The sequence below is a fragment of the Dipodomys ordii genome, unplaced genomic scaffold (genome assembly GCF_000151885.1).
Source record: "Dipodomys ordii isolate 6190 unplaced genomic scaffold, Dord_2.0 Scaffold109, whole genome shotgun sequence".
In the NCBI taxonomy this organism is placed as follows: Eukaryota; Metazoa; Chordata; class Mammalia; order Rodentia; family Heteromyidae; genus Dipodomys; species Dipodomys ordii.
In genome coordinates this window covers 3,516,188-3,539,411 of record NW_012267325.1, presented here as the reverse complement: position 1 = coordinate 3,539,411, position 23,224 = coordinate 3,516,188, and the positions used below count along the sequence as shown (strand labels likewise).

Genomic DNA, 23,224 nt, shown 5'->3' with positions numbered 1-23,224 from the left:
AGGAGGAGGCTACAATGCTTGATAAGAAATGTACGCATTATCTTGCCCATGTAATTGTAACCCCTCTATGTACAGTATTTTCACAATAAAAAAATTATAAAGAAAAACTCTTTCTTAGATTTTTTTTTAAATTTATTTTATTTTATTTGTGAACATACTGTACAGAGGGGTTACAATTACATGGGCAGGATAATGCGTAATGGTATTTCTTAGATTTTTTTGAGGACTTGATTTAAGTAAAAGATTTGTTTAAAGTCCAAAATCTGGCTATCTTAAATTTACTATATGGTAAAATAATGGAAAATTCTTGCTAGTAAAAATTAACAGGATAATTCATGAACTTATTCTCCTTCTTGATTTTTTTTTTTTTTTTTTTTGCCAGTCCTGGGCAAAAAACTCAGGGCCTGGGCACTGTCCCTGAGCTTCTTTTTTGCTCAAGGCTAGCTTTCTACCACCTGAGCCACAGCGCCACTTCCAGGTTTTTCTGTTTATGTGGTACTGAAGAATTGAACCCAGGGATTCATGCATGCTAGGCAGGCACTCTATACTAAGCCACCTTACCAGCTTTCCTTCTCGATTTTTATAATAAAATGCTATTTTGAAGCCAGGTGTCGGTTGGCTCATGCCTTGTAGTTCTAGCTACTCAAGAGGCTGAGATCTGAGGATCATTGTTTAAATCCAGTGTGGGCAGAAAAATTTTTGAGATTCTTTATCTCCAATAGTTTGAGTGGCTCCTGAGTTTGATGAGTTCTTTAGCAGTATTTTCTCAATACTAACAAATTCCTCTGGGATAATTATCCACAGACTGTGTGGTTAATAAAACTTCTGTGAGCCAAGGGGATGAATGAGGTAGATATGATAACGGGAAGTTCCTGTTCTGGAAGAAGTAGGTCTTGCAAATATCAGAATAGGTCCAGTGGAAATCTGGCAAACACAGATAGTGAATGGAGAAGTGAGAATAGCATTGCAGCTGCCAAGTCCAAGAGCAGAAAGAAACCTGGGGCCAAAGAGAAATAGATAAATAAGATTTAGGGAGAAAACAGAAGAGAAATTGACAGAGATTGAGTGAGGTATGTATAAAGTGTAAAAATAGATGAAAACTTCGGTTTTTACTGCTCAGTGATATTTTGCTTCTATTTACTTTGGCAAGTCTTTGAACCCCCAATAAATTAGATCTGACATTGCCATTCCAGCAGTACTGCAGTGGCTGGTAAAGCTGAGGAGCATACCAAGCACTGGAAAATAATAGTACAGGTGACTAGCCAGGATCTTGGTCACATAATCTTAGGGCCTGTCATATTGAGGTCAGGCCAGGAAACCAGTGATAGGAGCAAGTGTTATGAGTTCATCTAGCCCCAAGAATTTGCTGTGACTGTACTATAGAATGTGCTTCTCAAAATGAAGTCTGCAGGTGACCTCTAATAGTCTATGTTGGTTTCTGACTTTCCGGGGGGAAAAAAGCAATATGTCTCAAAAACATTTCACCGATATATACTATATGATTTGTGATCATTGTTCAGAAATTTGTAGTGAATATATTTTCAGTGTTTCATATGCTATAAGAATTATTTAGTTCATCTTGACTAAAATTCTGTCAATAAGAATCTTATATTATTTGCATATTTGATATATCATTCATCACCAATTTCTTAAAAATGGTTTGTTCACTGAAAAATAAAATGATGGGAAGAGTAACACAAAATAGTGTAAGAATAAATGAATAGCAGAATACTATGACTCACACTTGTGATTCTAGCTACTTTGGAGGCAGAGATCAGGAGGGTTGTGGTTCTAGGCCAGCACAGTCAAAAATAGGTCACAGGACCTTGCCTCGACAGAAAAGGCTGGGTGAGGTGGCCTGTGTCTGTCAGTCCACCCACAGCTCAAAGCAGAAATTAGACATTACAGTCCAGGCCAATCTAGGCAGATACTGAGTCCACATCTCAAAAATAATCCAAGTAAAAAGGGTTAAAGATGGGTTTTAAGAGGTAGTGTCTGCCTAGCAAGTACCAAGCACTGAGTTCAAGTTCCATAAGAAAAAAAAAGGCAAAAATCAGTAGCCAGTACTCAAGTGTGCATATCTGATGGAAGTCTATGTTTTTTGGGGAAGGTGAAACAATGTTAGAATTTTATACAACAGCCAGAAAGGTATGAACTAGATCTATCATGCTGTATAGCTGAAAAATAGATTTGCTTGTATTATATTTGTATTCATTGCCCATACTCAATATACTGTCCTGAAATTTTGTTCAAGCGACAACACAATACAACTTTTAAAATATGGATTGCTTGTTAAGCTCTCTTGCTTATTTTTCTAATAGCTTAAAAAATGAATTTAAATGAATTCACTAGGGATGTGTTATAGTCATATGACATTTCTATTATCTTGCCTAGATTTGTGACCTCCTTTTTTCTTTGTAACTAGTGCTCTTTTTAGGAACAGAAGTAATTTTTAAAAAAAATTTTATTTTATTTGTGTTTGTGACTTTAAGTATCACTAGTCCATAATACTGTGAAATATGTGAAATTTATGTAACCACCTAATCTCAGTTAAAAAAAAGTGAGATGATGGTTAGGAGCGATGGGTGATAATGTTGTCAGACACCTTGTTCTCATACACTATTTTGTAGAATGGGAACTTCTTCGTATAACTACTTAAAGATACAATAATAAAAAAATGTAAAAAAAAAAAAGAGAAATGAACCTCTCTTAAGCAGTCATTGACCCACAGTATAATTCTTGGAATCCAAATTTACTAAATTCTATCACAGTTACTTAAAAAAAATTGAAATTTTATAAGACAAAAATCTGCTCCAGAGAAGCAATGACTCAGAAAAACAGCACACAGCAGTATAAGTCCCCATGACCATTTTTTGCAAGCTCTTTTATGATGATTGGTGTCCCCCACTAAATAAAGATAGGTTGAAGTAAGGTCTGAAGTGCCTCAATCATGACTTTACTGGATACAAAGTTTTCAGACTTTACTGGAAACAAAGTTTTCAGAGAAGTAGTCAAGATAAAGAGAGAGCACTAGGTTGGGCCATTATCCAATATACCTTCTAACCTTATAAAAAAGGGAAATTTACGTATCAGAGGCAGCACAGAAAAAGGACAGTATAAAGACATGTCTGTGAAGTGATGTATTTACAAGACAAGGAATGGCAATATTCATAGCAAAGGGAAAACATTAGAATAAAAAGTTTCTACCCAAGAACCATCAGAAGCACCACAACTAACAACTTGATGTTCAATTTTCTGAATAGACAGACCTTACATTTACATTGTTTTAAAGCTCTAAGATTTGATGGTACTTGATTGTGATAACATCTTCCATGGCCTAGTGTCAACACTTCAGGAGAAGACCCAGAAACTTGAATGTAATTAAACTGTGCGTGAGATATCCATATTTTAAAAATAAACCCATTTTTTAAAATTTTATTGTAAAGATGTTGTACAGAAGGGTTACAGTTACATCAATAAGGGAATGAGTACATTTTTTGTCGAGGATTTTTACCGCCTCTCTGTTGTTCTTCCAAGGGATAGTGGGAAGAGAAGTAATTTTTTTAATTTTTTAAAAATACATTTTTTATTGTAAAGATACTGTACAGAGGGGTTACAGTTACATGAGCAAGGTAATGAGTCATTTCCTATTGAACATTGTTACCCCCTTCTTTGTTTTCCTCCTACCATCCCTTTCCTCCCCAACTCCCCCTCCCTCCCAAAGTTGTGAAGTTTGTTTTCAACATACTGGCTTGTATATCTCATTGTAACAATGGGGCATCTTATATCCTTATTTCAGCATTTTGTTATTTCCCTTCCCTTCCCCAAATTAGAAAAATGTATACAAGATTCAGGATACCGGAATCAAATACAGTGGCAACAGGGATTGTACCATGGGGAAAGAACATACAAAAGAAACAAAAAAAATCACATAGTACATTATAAATACATTAAAAATATTAACAAAGATAAAACCTCTTGTATCCCTATCTTGGGGTTCATTTTGCTTAGCATTAGGTTATATGGTCATATGTACATAGCTTTTGACCTCTCCTGCTTGTCCTAGACATATGTCTAGTCATTGCAGATAAGGGAAACCATGGGACCTATGTTTCTTTGGGTCTGGCTTACTTCACTTAATATAATTTTCCCAAGTCTTTCCATTTCCTAACAAATGGGGCAGTGTCATTCTTTCTGATGGAGGCATAGAATTCCTATATATACAACACATTTTCTTGATCCATTCATCTACTGAGGGGCATTGATCGGAGTTGGTTCCATATCTTAGCTATGGTAAATAATACTGTGATAAACATAGTTGTGCTGATAGCTTTAGTATGGCTTTGTTAGTGATCGTTCGGGTAAATGCCTAAAAGTGGGATTGCTGGGTCATAGGGGAGCTCTGTGTGGAGTCTTTTGAGCAACCTCCATACTGCTTTCCAAAGTAGTTGAACAAGTTTATACTCCCACCAACAATACAGTAGGGTTCCCCTTCTGGCCACATCCCCTCTAGCATCTGTTGTTGTTCGATTTCTTGCTTATAGCCATTCTAACTGGGGTGAGGTGGAATCTCAATGTTGTTTTGATTTGCATTTCTTTTATGGCTAGAGAAGTCTAGCCTTTCTTCATGTGTCTACTGGCCATTCTTATTTCCTCTTCAGAGAAGTCTCTCTTTAAGCCTTTAGTCCATTTATTAATTGGGCAGTAGTTTCTTTGAGGATTTGTTGTTGGGGTATTTAAGTTTTGAGTTCTAAGTATATTTTAGATATGAGGCCCTTGTCCATTGTATGGCTAGTGAAGATCTTCTCCCAATCCATGGGCTTTCTATTGATTTTGCTAGCTATATCCTTTGCAGAAGGACAGAAGCTCTTTTGTTTCATGCACTCCCATTTGTCCAACCTTTTTTTGATATGTTCTGTTTCTGGGTCTCTATTAAGAAAATTTCAGCCTGTCCCAAGGAACCCTCGAGTTTCTTCTATTCCTTCCTGTAATCTTCTCAGGGTGTCAGCTTTTACTTTGAAGTCTTTGATCCATTTGGAGTTGATTCTGGTGTAGGGTGATATATAAGAATCTAGCTTTAGTTTTCTACAGGTGTTTAAGCAATTTTGCCAGCACCATTTACTGAAGAGGCTGTCTTTCTTCCATTCTATTTTTTTAGCTCCCTTATTGAAGATTAGGTGGCTATTGGTCTGTGGGTTCATTTCTGTGTCTTTAGTTCTAGTCCATTGGTCTTCAGGTCTGTTCTTGTGCCAGTACTAAGCTGTTTTGATTACTATGGCTTTATAGTAGTTTGAAGTCTGGTATTGATATTCCTCCAGCACTATTCTTTCTGCTAAGGATTGTTTTTGCCATTAGGGCAACAGAAGTAATTTTAAGCACTCAAATTGATTGCACTTAAATTATGCCTGATCTTTTCTTAATCTCTTCATCTTTTACATTACTTTTATGATGTCTAAACATCCAGACAAATCACCTTGTTCTTTTTTGCATAAGATCTTGTCTTCAGGTTACTATGTAAATTTTGTCTTATGCTATTCTATTTTTGTTTAGATATACAGCCCAGGCTGGCCTTGAACTCATAATTTTTTTGCCTTTATTTCCCAAGTGCATCACCAAACCTAACACTATGTAAATTTTGGAATTACTTGTCAAGTACTATAAAAATATATGTGGGTTTTAAAAATTGGAATTTATTGAATTTAGAGGTGTTAAGTCTATGAACATGACTTTCTACTTGCTAAGGTTAATGTTCCTCATTAATGCTTATTGTTTTGTAAAGGGTATAAATACTCTTGTATTTCATTTATATTTAGTAAAATGGTATTTTCTAATATGTTAATGAAATATTAATAGAAACAGTTGACTTTTTCTATGCTGACCGTTATATACAAAGAGCTTGTTACATTCCCATTAATTTTTATAATTTTCCTGTATATTGTTTTAGATTTCCTGTATATAAATACTGATAAATAATATTTCCTTCTCTGTTTGGTTTTTATACTTTTACTTGTCTTACTCTATCCAGGATTTGTAACAAAATGTTAAGTACTAGAAGTAATAGAATATAGTTTTGTTTTGTTTTTGATCTCAGAGTTTCAACATTAAATATAATATTTGTTAAGGTTTGCTATAGATCTTTAAAAATTATTTTATCATATCAAGGATGCCACTTTTCTTAGTTTGCTAATCATTTCCATTATGAACATTATTTGCTCAGTTTATTAGGATGACTGTGGTGGTTTGTCTCCTCAGCTTATTAGTACAAGACATTTCATTGACTGTTTTTTTTTTTTTTTGCTTTCACATGGCAAACCACTCTTCCTATGCTGGCTATGCCCAACTTCATCATGATTCTTCTTTTTATATGTTACTGTACTATTATTGTACTATTTAAAACTGTTGTATCCATGTTTATTTGTAAAAATAGTACACATTTTCTTTTTTATTGTGTTTTAAAATCAAATTGATACCTTTTCTTTTTTACAATAGATGAATTTATGTAATATTAGCATAATTCTTAAGTAGTATGTATAATTTCCTGGAGAAACTCAGGAATTTTCTTTATGGAAAGATGTTTTAAAATAAGTTACATTTTTAATTTCTTTAATAGCTATCGTCCTATTGGTTATGTTTATTCTGTGGAAATTGTGGACACACACACGCACACACTTTTGGCTGGTCCTGGGGCTTGACACACACACACACACTTTTGTCTGGTCCTGGGGCTTGACACACACACACACACACACACTTACTTTTGGCTGGTCCTGGGGCTTGATCTCAGGGCCTAGGTCCTGACCCTGGGTTTCTTTTCCTCAAGGCTAGAACTCTTACCACTTGAGCCATAGTACCATTTTTGGCTTTTTCTGTGATTAATTGGAGATAAGAGCCTTTTGGATTTTTCCTGTCCAGGCTGGCTTTGAACCATGATCCTCAGATATTAGCTTTCTCTAATCCTTAGCTAGGATTACAGGCATGAGCTGCTGGTGCCCAGTTTACATTTTATATTTTTGAATGCTAAAGAATACAATCAGTTACTTAACAATATAAGGACTTCTTGTTTACCAAAATAACTCTAATTAATTTCTTTCTCTTACCTACTCAGGTCAAAGTAGGCAATGAAGTTGCTACTGGAACAGGACCTAATAAAAAGATAGCCAAAAAGAATGCTGCGGAAGCAATGCTGTTACAGCTGGGCTATAAAGCATCAACTAGTCTTCAAGATCAGCTTGACAAGGTAAGCATGAAGTTTATGTGTATGTGTGCATTCCTTCACAATATTAAAATGGATAACAAATTCTAATCTTTGCTAGGATTTGAAGTAGACATCAATTTTAACTTTTTGAGGCAGTATTCCTGTCTTCATATAAGATAGATATCACAGGTCCAGGACAACATTTACTTAAGGAGTGAGATGAAATACTAGTAATTGTAATTTTAAAATTAGCAAATACTAAAATTTATATAGGGTAATATGTATAGGAAATGTTTCAACTAAGCCAGGCACTGGTGGCTAATGCCTGTAATCCTAGCTACTCAGGAGGCTGAGATCTGAAGATTGCAGTTCAAAGTCAGCCCAGGCAGGAAAGTCCATGAGACTCTTACACTCCAATAAACCACTCAGAAAAACAGAAGTGGTGCAGTGGCTCAAGTGGTAGAGCGCTAGCCTTGAGCTAAAGAGCGGAGGGACAGCGTTCAGGCCCAGAGTTCAAGCCTCATGACTGACAAAAAAAAAAAAATGTTTTAACTTCCTGACCAATTGTATTTTGCTAGTCATTTGTTTTTGTTATTTGTTTTTGATGTAGTCTTGTGTCTTTTAAAAAACAGAGGTTGAAAACAACAACAAAGGAAAACCTCTTGTGTCTATGTCTTGGAATTTATTTCGCTTAGCATCATCTTATATGGTTATATATACAGAGCTATTGAGCTGTTCTGCTCATCTGCTAGGATTATTCTAGACATATACTAATTATTACAAATGAGGGAAACCATGGGACTTAATATGATTTTTTCCTAAGTCTTTCCATTTCCTTACAAATGGGGTGGTGTCATTCTTTCTGATGGAAGCATAGAATTCCATTGTGTATATATACCACATTTTCTTTTTTTTTTTTTTATTTTTTTTTTTTTGGGTCCGGTCGTGGGGCCTGAACTCTGGGCCTGGGCACTGTCCCTCAGCTCTTCAGCTCAAGGCTAGCGCTCTACCACTTGAGTGACAGTGCCACTTCCGGCTTTTTTCTTTTTGCTTATGTGGTGCTGAGGAATTGAACCCAGGGCCTCAGGCATGCAAGGCAAGTGCTCTAGCACTGAGCCACCTTCCCAGCCCACCACATTTTCTTGATCCATTCATCTACTGAGGAGCATCTTGGTTGGTTCCATATCTTAGCTATGGTAAATAATACTGCAGTAAACATAGTTGTGCTGGTAGCTTAACTATGGCTTTGTTTGTTGTGGTCATTTGGATAAATGCCTAGAAATGGGATTGCTGGGTCATAGGAGAGCTCTATGTTTAATCTTTTGAGGAACCACCATACTGGCTTTCCAGAGTGGTGGAACAAGTTTACACTCCCACCAACAGTGTAGTAGTGTTCCCTTTTGGTCACATCTCTTCCAGCAAACTTGTTTCTTTTGTATTGTTTTTCCCCCCTATGGTTTATCCCCTATTATCACTGTATTTGATTTTGGTACCCTGGATATTGTATTATACATTTATCTGAATTAGGGAAGGCAAGGATAACAACAAAATAGTGAGGCAAAGGACAAAGGAGGAACCAATGCAAGAGTGATACTCACAAGACAATATGTTGGAAATGATCTGTATAACTGGGGAGTAGGAAGGAGAGGGAAAATGGGAGAAAAATGAGGGAGGGGCTAACAAGTTCAACAAGAAATATACTCACTGCCTGACTTATGTAACTTTAATCTTTCTGTACATCACCTTGACAATAAAATTAAAAAATCAAATAAAACCAGAGGTTGTTAGAAGAGAAGCTACTTTTTTTTTTCTTTCTGTTGGTCGTGGGGCTTGAACTCTGGGCCTGGGAGCTGTCCCTCAGCTCTTCAGCTCAAGGCTAGCACTCTACTACTTGAGCCATAGCGCCACTTCTGGTTTTCTGGTGGTTAACTAGAGATCAAGAGCCTCACGAACTTTCTTGCCCTGGCTGGCTTTGAACCATCATCCTCTGATCTTAGCCACTTGAGTAGCTAGGACTACAGGAGTGAGCCACTGGCACCTGGCTTTTTTTTTTTTAATGCAGCTGAAAACACAAAATAAAAATTTTGACTACCCCTTTAGAGTAGGAACTATATTAGACAGACACTCTATAAACTAATTTTTTTGTTTATGTTAAATTTAAAGATAAATTCAGAGGGTATTTGTTTTCTGCCAAGGCCTGTGTTCATAGTCTCATTTCTTCTGTAATTCATTACATTATTAACACCCTTCCTCTGCTGCAAAAGAAACAGAGGCCCCTAAACTCAGGACCTGGCAGAACTTTGGCAAGAACTGGCTTAATTTTATGTTATGTTATCATTTCATTATCTATGCACACATGGAAATTTTTATCTGTTAAGCATCTTATGTAACAAGAAAAAAAAGTACGCTTGTAAAACTAATTACTCTTAAAAACTCAATGTGCTTTGGTCAGGCTTCTCTTGTCTAAGGATTCTGCTTCAGCTATATCTTTAGCTTCTACAGAACACATTCCGAAAGAGGCAAAGTTAGTAGGCATTTAGTTATACTCTTCTTAGATAGCATTTTTTTCAGTGATTAAAATACCATTTATGTGGTATTGCTAGAGGTTTCAATTCAGTTTTTGTTACCTGGCTTGTCCAATGCATTTTCTTCTTTTAAAAGTATTTGTAACATGAAACCTAACATATGTTCAAGTTTCTATAGCTCTTACTGTGTATATATATTGTTTTAACAACACATTTATATTGATTAAAACTGGTTGTGGTTTATAAAAATACACCAAAATAAATATCTCATTGACACTTATTTGAAAATTAAGAGAAAGAAAACACAACAGAAACAGCATTAATTTTTATTAATTTGAAAAATATTTTTCCATACCCACTGAATTAGTGAGGGCTCTCCAGAGAAACAGAACTAACATGATGTGTGTACACACACACACACACACACACACACACACACACACACACACAGAGTTATAGAGACAGAGATGAAAGGTTGGGGGAGGGGAGAAAGACGACATACTTTCCAGTAAAAAAATAACCTTTGGTGAGTGTGACAAATTAGTTTTTTAAACCTTCAGGGCTGGGCTGTAGCTCAGTGGTAGATCACTGATCTATCTTGTACAAGGTCTTGGGTTCATGCCCCAGCATTATTTTTTTTTAAGTCAAAACCTGCAAAATCAATATACAATATGTTCTTTTCTTATGAAATAGACAAGACATAATGTCTTGTGCATTTTATAAAATGCATAAAATGCTAGACCTACCTCACCTTATCAGTCTGTATTCACAAAGGCTTCTCGCATGTAATGTTTTTCACATAAATGTTTCTAACTACTTAATTTAGAAAAGCCTCAAACCAAACAACCCAGTGCTGGCAAGGCTAAAGCACTCAAAAAAGATCAAACTAATAATACATGTATTAGGATTTGGGATTGGGGCTTTGCATTGGAGGACTGCAATGAGTTAATACTTGTATTGGTAGTGTCTGAAACACAATGACTGTTCAGTAAGGCTTGATAAATAAGAATAAAATATATATTCTGGCCAGGTATTGGTGCTCACACTTACAATCCTAGCCATGTAGAAGGCTGGGTCGTGGTTGAAAACCACCTGGTCAGGAAAGTCCATGAGATTTCTTTTTATTTTTTTAAATTGTGAAAATACTGTACAGAGGGATTACACTTACATGGGAAGATTCTTATCTCTACTCAACAAAAAAGTTGAAAGTGGAGCTGTGGCTCAAGTGGTAGAGTACTAGTGTTGTGCTACAAAAAAAAAAAAAAGTGATAGAGTGCTTCCCTAGCATGCATGAAGATCTGGGTTTGATTCCCCAGTACATAAACAGAAAAGGCTGGAAGTGGTGCTGTGGCTCAAGTGGTAGAGGGCTAGCCTTGAGCAAAAAGAAGCTCAGGGACAGTGCCCAGGATTTCAAGCCCTAGGATGGAAAGGAAAGAAAAAAAAGCATCTCAGGGACCATGCCTAGTCTCTGAGTTCAAACTCCAGGTCCTGCACAATATAAATATAAATATCTATATCTCCTTACTGAGCTATTCTGTAATTACACACTAATAATGTACTCCCATAATAAAAAAAATCTGACCTGTTCTTTGAATTTTGAAACATTGTATTTACTCACTAAGTACCACACCAGTAAGATTCCTACTATATGTTTGACTCCAGAAGAGTTCTGTAATGCCCCTCTGTACAGCTTCCTTTCTTCTTTCCCTAGCAAGCTTCCATCTGATCTCTTTCTTTTTACCTTTTCCAGAGTATCATATAGAATAAATAAATCACACATTACATAGTCTTTGGTTTGATTTCTTTCTGTTTGGTAAAATATTTTGTGTATGTGAGTGTGTGTGCTGGGTAGGGCTTGAACTGGTGCTCTTGATTGGCTCTTTCCACTCACAACTTACATTCTATCATTTGAGCCATACCTTCACTACCGACATTTTTTTTTTTTTGGATGATTATTAAGTATCTCCCAGATTTGTCTGCTCAGGCTGGCTTTGAAACTTGACCCTCATTTTTCAACCTCCTGAGTGGCTAGGGTTATGGGTGTGAGCCATTGGTACCTGATTGGCATAGTGCTTTTTAGGTTCAGTTACTTTATTACCATTATTACATGTATTATTAGTTTGATCTTTTTTGAGTGTTTTAGTTTGCTAGCACTGTTTGAGTAGAAATGAGAAAGCAGTAGGCCTAGGATTCAATTGAAGATGAAAAATTAGTTAAAGGAAGTATAATTTAATATTCTAGCAAGTATAGTCATTAGTAGAGAGAAAAGAATTGTGAAAGGAGAAATGGCAATATTTACACTTCAGTGGAGCAGTCTAATGCTTAGGACTATGCACTCTGACATTCTCTTGTACTTCCCCTCCCTAAGGTGACTTGTTCCTCACAGTACTCACATTCCTCAGATTCACAGCCTGCCTCAGTGAGCTTGTGAATTCTGGGATACATTTCTGTTTCATAGAGAACATACCCAGGAGAGTCTCCCTCCTGCAGCATGTTCCTTAGCATGTTCCTTGCATTTACAAACTTTGTTCTTCTTCCATTCTTCTACTCACTGTAAAAAGGAAAGGATCATGTTACAGAGATGGTTGGAAGTTAGTGTGTGTGTGTGTGTGTGTGTGTGTGTGTGTGTGTGTGTGTGTGTGTGCGCGCGCGCGCGCACGTGCGTGCTGGTCCTGGGGATTGACCTCAGGGCCTGGCTACTGTCCCTGATCTTTTTTGCTCAAGGCTACTACTGCTCTACCACTTGAGCCACAGTTCCACTTCTATGTTTTTTGCTAGCTATTTGGAGATAAGAGTCTCATAGACTTTCCTGCCTGGCCTGGCTTTGAGCTATGAGCCCAGATCTCATCCTCCTGAGTAGCTGGGATTGTAGGTGTGAGCCACTGGCCTCCAGCTTTGATTGCTCTTTTTATTAGTTCCAAGCTATCTTCTTCATCCCACTGTTTGTCTTTCCTTTCTTAAATGCATAGAACTTTTCTAAATCTAGTTCATTTATATAGTAGTTTTCAAGGTTCTTTAATCACAGAAGAACCAGGCATCTGAAAAGCAAATACTGATTTTGTGTAGAAGACAACTGACATGGAAAAGCTCCTTCAACAAGAAAATACAAAGGATTCTTTAGAATACAAGCTTCCCTTAAGTTTCACAAGGTGGTTTAATGTTATTGACTCATTGATCAGAGCCTAGATACAAAGCAGTTGTCATGGTATGTCTATAGTCTCAGTAACTTGAGAGGATGAGGCAAGTGCATTGTTTGAGCTCATGAGTACTGGGCCAGCCTGGGCAATATAATAAGGATCTACTTCACACACATATACAAACACACACATACACACACACACACACACACACACACATCCAAAACCTACATGTAAGTCAAAATATACTGCTTCAAAAAGAGATTCCACAATTTATTTGGTTTTGAAATGGAAAGAGGACTCCAAATCATATAAAAGCCTTTCTCAGGGACATAGGATACCCTTAAACACCTGTTTCAAAGGAGGAACTACTATAAACTAGAAATGACTGCACCCTATTTGTAAAATGAACAGAAAGGTTCTAGCATGGTTAGTGTCTAACTTAGTATTATAGTACAGTTTTAGTAAGACTGCATGCTAGCTATATGACTACACACTAATTAATAAACCTCTCTAACCCCAGTTTGCTTCTCTATAAAAGTAGAATGTTAATATCACTTATTAGATTTGTGTAAAGATTAAAATGAGATGATTTTCATATATCCAGGTAAAACAGCATAGTATCAACCACATTTTGTCTTAGTGTCAGCCATTGGTATTTACTGCTGTCAGTCTGTTATGTTGTATAGTACTTTCCGCTTTGTGAGAATGCCACTGTTAATATTTTTCAGTCACAGGTTGCAGCAGTGATTTCTCATGTGGTAAGGGTAAAGGAACACAAGATATTGTGGGATTACCCCTCCAGCACTGGAGTTTGTACTCAAAGCCTTGAGCTTGTTAGGATGGCAATTTGACACTTGAACCATGTCTCCAGCCTTGGTTTTTGCTGGTTATTTAAAGATGGCCTTGAACCTTCTTCTCTCATCTTCCCAAGTTGGTAATGTAAGGTATATTAAATAGGTAGGTTTCATTAGGTAGCCCATGAAGAGAACACCACACGCTATTCAGGCAGGAAAAGAAGTTTATTTACCGAACTGCTGCCCCAGCATGCATACAGATGTATCTTAGTTTACAGATGCAAGATAGGATTATTGAAGGAAGGAAGATGCTGTCTGATCACACAAAAAGCTATTGCACACTTATTGCCAACTTATTTTTCATGATTTTTATTTTCTGTTTTACTGCTGTATGTCATTTTATCTTTCAGTCATTCTTAACATGTATAGTAAAAATAGACACAAATGAAAAAAAATGTTAAGGAATACTGTTAAACCAGTTGCTAGAATTAAAATTATGGTGATACTCATCATAGGATATGTTTGTCCATTCCAAATGGACATATAACATTTCTATTGTTAATGTGATCTTAAGATTGATGAGGCTCTTTTAGACACTTCAGTACTTCTGTTGATTATTTTTACTGTCTAGAAAGAAATTACTCTTTTAACAAAAACCTTGATCTCATTTTCTGTGTAAAACATATACTGAATGTAAGGGTTTTTTTTTTTTTTTTGCCTTAAATTATAAATGTAAGTAGCGTGCTGGTGGCTTACACCTGTAATTTTAGGAACTCAGGAAGCTGAGGTCTGAGGGTCACAGTTCAAAGCCAGCCTGGGCAGGAAAGCCTGTAAGACTCTTACCTCTAATTAACCACCAGATACCTGGAAGTGGTGCTGTGGTTCAAAGTGGTAGAGTGTTAGTCTTAAGCAAAACAGCTTAGGGACAGCAACTAGGCCCTAAGTTCAAGCCCCACGACTAACCCTCCTCCCCAAAATTATAAATGTAAAAGAGAAGCCTCAGATAAATAGAAACAGGAAACAAATTTGAGTGTGGAAAAGGATAAATGATACTGTTCACCTTTTTTGTTTGTAGCTGTTGTATTAGTCAGATTTTGAGAGAATACCCAATAATTGTGTGAGAAATCTTTGCCCTTGGCTTGAATGAAAATGGTGGTGTACATACATAATCCCAGCTACTTGAGAGACATAGGTAGGAGAGTAAACAGTCTGAGATTACACCTAAAGGACAAAGTCTGAGACCCTATCTGTAAAATAAAAGAAAACACATAATCTACCCCCCCCCCAGCAAAAAAAAAGAGCTGGGCACCAGTCCTAACTACTCAGGAGGTTGAGATCTGAGGATTGTGATTTAAAGCCAGCTGGGACAGGAAAATCCTTGAGATTTTTATTTCCGATTAACCACCAAAAAGCCAGAAGTGGAGCTGTGGCTCAACGGGTAGAGTGCTAGCCTTGAGCAAAAAAGTTCAAGGATAGTACTTCACCCCAGGACAGGCACACAGATACAAAAAAAGGTCTGGAAGCATGACTCAAATGGTGTAGTACCTGCCTTAAGCTCAAGGTACTGAGTTCAAACCCTTGTACCACTATTTCTTTTTAAAAATCTTTGCCCTTACTTAATTATTCAGTGTTTATGTGTTTTTTGAATAAGCCTGTTTACCTGTGTTAAAATTGTTGATTTAATTTTTCAGACAGGGGAAAACAAAGGATGGAGTGGTCCAAAGGCTGGGTTTCCTGAACCAACAAATAACAGTAAGTTCTCAATTTTGTGTTGTCTGTACTTGGTGTTCATCAGTGATAGTGACTGGGTTTGTCAGGGACCTAGATGCTGTGTGAAGTACTGTGGAGGATGTAAGGAAGTATTCATGTTTGTTTTCCTGAATAACTTAAAAAATGAAGACACAAATGCTCACAATGTTAAATGGCTAAACTGGGATGAACATGTAACTTAGTTGTTCAATGCTTGCTTAGTAGCATGCTCAGTGCCCTGGGTTTGATATCTAGCATTGCAAAAAAGAAAAACCAACATAACAATAACAAAAATGCAGTTAGACTACTATAGACTGAGCATCATTTTATGCACATACTGATAACATTTTTAAAGTTGTCATTTTCATTTAAATAACTTTTTTTGTGTGTTTGTGCTATTACTGAGGCTTGAACTCAGGGCCTAGGTACTGTCCTTCAGCTTTTTTTGCTCAAGACCAGTACTCTATCACTTGAGCCCCATCTCCACTTCCGCTTTTTGGAGGTTAATTGGAGATAAAAGTCTCACGGACTTTCCTGGCCAGGCTGACTTTGAACTGAGATCCTCAGATCTCAGCTTCCTGAGTCCTTAGGATTGCAGGTGTAAGCCACAGATGCCCAGCTTGAAATACTTCTTAATCAAAAAAGAAGCATTTATCCAGAAATCAGTTATCTCTCAAATCAACAGTCTTCACATTTGCAATTTTATGTCCACACAAAATATATTATCATGAAGTTGTTTATCCTGTTGTTTTGATTTAACATTTCTATAAACATTTTTCATATTTTGCTTACTCATTAGAGGTTTTTTTTTTTTTTTGGTGCCTGTCCTGGGCTCGATTTCAGGGCCTAGACGCTCTCCCTGAGCTTCTTTTGCTAAAAGGCTAGTACTCTACCACTTGAGCCACAACACCCTTTCCAGCCTTTTCTGTGTATGTGGTACTGAGGAATCAAACCTAGGACTTCATGCATACTAGGCAAGTACTCAACCACTAAGTCACATTCCTGGTCCCATTAGAGTTTTGTTTTATTTGTTCGTTTATTTGTTTTGGTTTTGTGGGGCTTAAACTCTGGGCCTAAGCGCTGTCCCTCAGCTCTTCAGCTTAAGGCGAGTGCTTTACCACTTGAGCCACAGTGCCACTTCTGGTTTTCTGAATGGTTTATTGGATATAAGAGTCTCACAGACTTTCATGCCCGGGCTGACTTTGAACCGCAGTCTTCAGATCTCAGCCTCCTGAGTAGCTAGGATTACAGGCGTGAGCCACCAGCATCTGGCTTTAGAGTTGTTTTTTAGAGTCAAAAAAATTTTTTTATTGTTAGTGTACAGAGAGGTTTAAGTCAGGTAATGTGTATATTTCCTTTTGGACAATGTCATCTCTTTCACTCTCTCCATTTTTTCCCCTCCCATCCCTACCCACAAGTTATATAGTTCATTTTCTACATAGTAGCTAGTGAGTATTACTGCTGCATTTGTTAACTCTTTGTTCCATGTTTTTTAGAGTTTTTATTACATATTAAAGCCAGTAAGTTTATATCAGAAATGTAAGTATAAAATTGCTCACAGTCTTGTTCCACTTACACTAATGTTATCAGATATTTTTTCTCTCTTTTCAAATGTGTACGACTAAGATATTTTGCCTTGAACATACAGACATTTTCATAACAGCTTCCTTTTTCTGGAAAAGTATGTGTTTTGCCTGAAGTGACTATTTTGCTATAGATTTAATGAGTATTTGCCCAGTGAAAATACATAATGGAATCTCATTTCTTTTTTTGGGGGGGGCGGTCCAGTCGTGGGGCCTGAACTCTGGGCCTGGGTGCTGTCCCTCAGCTCTTCAGCTCAAGGCTAGCGCTCTACCACTTGAGCCACAGCGCCACTTCTTGCTTTTTTCTTTTTGGTTATGTGGTGCTGAGGAATCGAATCCAGGGCCTCAGTCATGCAAGGCAAGCGCTCTACCACTGAGCCAACTTCCCAGCCCCTGGAATCTCATTTCTAACTTTCCTGTTCTTCTTCATTTTTTTTTTTAAGTGGACATTGAAAAAGTTTAAGTCTTTCAGTCATAGTTCAAGTTCTTGAGTCTTTGGTTTTGGCAATCCAAGTCATACGTGTTTAGTGAAATTTGTAATAATTCTTATAGAAGAATTGAGTTTTTGGATATCAAACCTAACCTCTTGAAAAGAGTATTCCAGTGAGGTATAATAATAGTTACTTCCCCCCCCATTTAAAAAATTAGCTTTAAGTAATTGTTTATGGGGGTTTCAACTCAGCATCCAGTTTATGAGTACAATGCATTTTGATCAGTCACTTTTCATGTTTCCCCACATATGTCCCAATGCAACCTATCCTCTCAAGAGACCTGATTCCATTTTCACATGTGTACACTGAATACTATGACTACATTCATCTACCCCTTTTTTTTCATTCATCTGCCACAATACCCCTTGACTTCACTCCCTTCTGATAAAACGTATTTCATCTTCCTGCTATTAATTTTGTTAAGTTAGTTGTTCAAAAGAGTTAAGCCACTGAAATCCTCCCCTGCATATGCCATCTTTTAGTCAATATGTTTGTGTGTGTACACACGTACATGCCCTTGGATATGTTTTCTTATATGCTTGGGTAATTTAAATCTGTGCTGTGACTTCTTGCACTCTATACATAGCAGTAGTAAATGTGAAGGATGGAGCACATAGCCCAATGGGCTCAGCTGAGGATTCTTAGAGTTTGTATTTAACTCATTTGATGTTTGAATATATTGGTTTGTAATTACTTTATAAGAGAATGTTAAAAAAAATTAGCACTTGGCACACTACCTGTTCTAGTAAGCTTATGATGAATGCTGATTTCTTTCCATGTTCCATTTTTTTTCTCTTTTGGTAAAAAATGATGTAACTATGTAAGTGTTGGCCAGAAATTTTATTCTTATATGTTCTGTTTACCAGATTTTTTTTGTTTTTGCATGGACATTGTAGTTGAAGAATAATATCCCCCCCTTCTTTTGCCTTTTCTTTTCTTTCCTCCTTTCTCCTCTTCTTCCTCCTCCTCTACCTTCTCCTCCTCCTCCACCTTCTCCTCCTCCACCTACTCCTCCTCTTTCTCCTCCTCCTCTTCCTTCTCCTTTTTCTTTTTTTCTCTTTTTGCCAGTTGTGGGGCTTGAACTTAGATCCTAGGCACTGTCCGTGACATTCTACCTTGAGCCATAGCGCTACTTCTGGCCTTTTCTGTTTATGTGGTACTGAGGAATTGAACCCAGGACTTTATGTATGCTAGGCAAGCACTCTACCACCAAACCATCTTCCCAGGCCTCTCTTTCTTTCTTTTGGTGGTACTGAGGGTTGAACTCACAGCCTTACTGTTTTTTTTGTTGTTGTTGTTTTTGTTTTGGTCAATCATGGGCTTGAACTCTGGGCCTGGGTGCTGTCCCTCAGCTCTTCAGCTCAAGGCTGTCGCTCTACCACTTGAGCCACAGCGTCACTTCTGGTTTTCTGAGTGGTTTATTGGAGATGAGTCTCACGGACTTTTGTGCTGGGGCTGGCTTTGAACCTGATCCTCAGATCTCAGCCTCCTGAGTAGCTAGGATTACAGGCGTGAGCCACTGGTGCCCAGATCAGAGCCTTCCTCTTATTAGGTAGGCACTTCACTACTTGAGCCATACTCTTTTTATTTTAGTTATTTTTAGGCTAGAGTCTGGAGTTTATGCTGGACCTAGTTTGGACCATGATCCATGACTATGCTACCTTAGTGATGTTAGGAAAAAGTATGATGGATGAACCAATTTCTTGAAAATTTTAATTCATATATTATGGTCACATTTAGGTTTGCTTGTCTTCTGCTTAATCAGTTCCCTAAGTTTGAAGTTCTGCTCTACATGATTTCTGCTCTGTGATGATGATCTGTGTTAGCATGTTGTAGGTAAAGGTTTGAGTATAGGTCTCATGGGACAACACTTATAGGAGAATATAGGAATCTTAGGTTACCAAAGCTGTTTTACTCTAACATATTTCTGACCTTGAGCAACACATTTTACTAATTGTGCTCTGTTAGAAGTTGTACATACTAATTTATAATGTTGAGAATCTTTATTTATGTAACATTTGGAAGGGGATTAACCATTCTTGAATATCACATGAAAAGGTAGTATATTTCTTTGGGAGAACACTTGTGTTCCTAAAATGGCTCTTTTTTTATGTTTTCTTTCTCAAACTTTGCATTACTTCAAAGTGTTGTAACTTTGAAGATTAAATTTCTAGCTATTATTTGGATAAGTAATACAGAATTACTGTGGATATAATGTACAGAAATTAAAACAAATGAGTGCAGAACTGGAAAAGAGGAAGAAAAATTTTAATCTGGCATAGCTAGTACCTACATATAAGTAAACAAAAATGTTCATGAACATGTGCATTTAATTTTTGAGGTAGAAGATATTTTTGTAAAGATTATAGTCATAAGAAACTGTTAATAATTACAACTAAAAAATAGTTTAAATGGTTCTGCAAGTGAATGAGATTACACAGCTTCCATTTATTTTCCTGACTTGATTGCCTGCAGCTTTAAAGTATGGACCTAATTTTTGTATGTTTCTCAGGCTTTCTTCAAGTACTTAAATCCAGCAGAAGGCAGATTATTCTAGGTGTGTTTTTAGCCTTGGAATCACTTTCATAATTATGTTGAAATGCAAGAACATATAACTCTATAATGTGAAGTTTGTGTTAAATATAGCATATGGCAATTTTATGCTTGGCATACACATAAAAAGCTAGCTCTTTACAAATGAATGAGGAACAAGGTTTTAAAAAGATTATGCATTTTAAAGATCTCCTGATGGCTCATGGAAAACTTTGTAAAATATTTAGATATAGTTCAGTTGATAATATCTTTCTTTGTAATCACATTCCATGTCTTATTAATACAGGGTTTTACTTAAAAGCAGGTTCATTGTTTCTTAAAGGTGAACTCTAGTGTAATTCAAAATTGGACTACACTCAAAGGTATTCACTGGTATGTGCCGAATCCACCCACTAAAAGATTATTTGGGGACATTTTTCATATAAATATTTTTCCATTAACCTTTTAAAAGGTTTTATTTAGTCCCTGAGAAATATACTGCCTCATCAACTTCATTAGAGATGACTCAGGATAAATACTTGGGACAGGATAGACATCTTATTGACATTTCCATGGTCTTAGTTATCAGACTTTTTTAAGTTACTTCTTTTGCATTTATACATGTATTAAACACTGAAGCCAGGAGACTTTACTACCCATGATGTGGTATTGGGATAGACTCTGTTTGTTTCTCATATTCTGTGTACTGTGTTCAGAACCTCTCCCTCCCTCCCCCCAGCTCCATCCTTCCATTCATCTCTCCTTGCCTCCCTCTCTTTCTCCTTCCCTTCCTTCCAATGAGAGGGAGAGGGTTTATTTTTAAAATAATATATTAATTTATATTTCATCAATAGAGTTTTGGAAGAGTGCCCTGAACAAATGTCTTTTTGGAGTTCCCATAATAGAAATCACATTGTAATGAGACAAATAGTTTTTAGCCAAGTGGATTTAAATATGAAACTAAGCCATCCAACTTATCTCTTCATCTAGATATGAATTCTATGTTGAAAGTATAAGAATACAGCTGGTCTGCAGTGATCTGATTTAGAGAGTTTGGTAAAGTATTTGTAATAACAGGCAGCCCCATGCTATCCAGGTTTTCTCCACCATGATCAAAGGAAGAAACATCCAAACATTCTAGAAAAATACCTGCCCATTTACATTGGTTAGACCTGCTTGGGCGGTGAGAAGCTGGTCAAATTCTTTTCCCTTCCCCTTCCAGTCCCATCACTTGGACAAGGATTTTCTTTCCCAGCTCACTAAATCTAAGGAAGTTAGAGGTGGTGGTTCATTTGTTTCTGTTTTAGTTATATTATTTGAGTCTGTGCTTAAAGACGCATTCATCTAAGGAACCATTAGAAAGGCTGTAAATGGATAACATATTGTTGAAAATATTCTTGGAAAGGATTGAATATTTTTCAGTTTTCATGAACTTAAAATCTTACTTGAGCCAGGCACTGGTGTTTCAAACCTATAATCCTAGTTGCTCTGGAGGCTGAGACCTGAGGATTTGGGTTCAGAAATAGCTCTGGTAGACAGATCCTTGAAACTCTTATCTCTGATTGACAAGGAAAAAGCCAGAAGTGAAAGGCATTCATGGCTGAAGTAATAAGAATGTCAGATCTGAGAGAAAAAGCTGGGCAAAAATGTGAGGCTTTTGCCAGGTGCTTGTGGCTCATACCTGTAATTTTAGCTACTCAGGAGGCTGAGATGTAAGGATCATAGTTTGAAGTTAGCCTGGGCAGAAAAGTCTTTGAGACTCTTCAATTAACCACCAAAAAGTCAGAAATGGAGCTGGTTCAAGTAGTAGAGTGCTAGTCTTAAGCAAAAAGCAAACAAAAACTCAGGGACAGCACCCGGATTTTATTTTTAAAGAAAAAAAGAGACAATACTTGATACATAATATATTCAACAATATGTTGCGAGCATGATATAAAATACCTGTAAATCTACCACTTAGTATAAAAACTAGAATATTGCCCATCTCATCATCTTTCTTCATCCTGCTCTTTCCTACCTCTGCTTCCCATGCCCTTCCCCCCAACACAGGTGACTACTTTGTAATTGCTCCCTTCTTCTTTATCCCTTATGGTTAATTAAGCAAACGTGAATCTGCAGCAGAACTTGTTTAATTTTGCTTATTTTAACTTTAGAAAAAACAGTATGCAGCTAGGTGCCAGTGTCTCACACCTGTAATCCCAGCTGGAATAGTAGGTATGCATCATCACTCCCAGCTTTATACTGCCAGCCTGGGCAGGAAAGTCTGTGAGACTCTTTCTGGTGGTTATCAGAAAACTGAAAGTGGTGCTGTGTCTCAAGTGGTATAGTGCTAGCCTTGAGTTGAAGAACTGAGGGACAGCACCCAGGCCCAGAGTTGAAGCCCCATAACCGACCAAAAAAAACAAAAACAACCCCCCTCCCACAAAAAACCCAGGATGCATTGTTTAAAATGAAAATTACAAAACAGTGATGAAGGAAACTGAATAATAGACAATCTATATTGTCTATTGGAAGAATTAATATTGTTAACAATAGTCATACTACCCAAAGTGATCAATAAATTTAGTGCAGTGCTTATCAAAGTGCCAATGATATTCCTCACATAAATAAGAAAAAAGGTCCTAAAATTTGATTAGAGCTAGAAACCGAATAGTCAACTCATTTGGTTCTGAGCAAAAAGAACAATGCTGGCTTTAAAACATCCTACAAAGCTGTAACAGATCCATCAGCACCATGGGAGTAGCGTAACAGATATAGACAAAGGGAACAAAATAGCAGAACCTGAGACAAGTCATCGTTTTTACTGTCAACAGTTTTTTTTTAAAATTTTTTGTTTTTTGGCAAAGGCATCAGGCCATACATTAGAAAAGTTTCTTCAATTAATGGTGCCGAGAAAACTGACTATCTGTTGGCAGAAGAAACATACCATATTCAAAGATAAGCTCAAACATGAACCCAAGACTTAATGTAAGATTCTGAACTATGAAATGATCTGGAAAAAATAATAGAAGAAATATTTAGGACATGGGTCTGGTAACATTTTTTTTAGCTCAAAACACATAAGCAGTGAACAAAATTGACAATGCAAATAAAAATTCTCCCGTAGAGCAAAGGAACAATAGAGCAAAGATGATCTAGAATGGGAGAAAACATTTACAAAATATTCATCTGAAAAGGGATTCATTTCTAGACAATCAAAATGTTCTTGCCTAGAA

At 36.8% G+C, this 23,224-nt stretch overlaps 1 protein-coding gene across 3 annotated transcripts in view; it reads left to right on the top strand.

The window, feature by feature from the left end:
• The window catches only part of Stau2 (staufen double-stranded RNA binding protein 2), a 310,719-nt gene that overhangs the window by 151,175 nt on the left and 136,320 nt on the right, over positions 1 to 23,224 (top strand). For all 3 annotated transcript variants that reach the window (XM_013028448.1, XM_013028445.1, XM_013028447.1), the window contains 2 exons: positions 7,106 to 7,237; positions 15,346 to 15,406. In XM_013028448.1, coding sequence (XP_012883902.1) covers positions 7,106 to 7,237; positions 15,346 to 15,406 — 193 coding nt within the window. The remainder of the gene's footprint in view (positions 1 to 7,105; positions 7,238 to 15,345; positions 15,407 to 23,224) is intronic.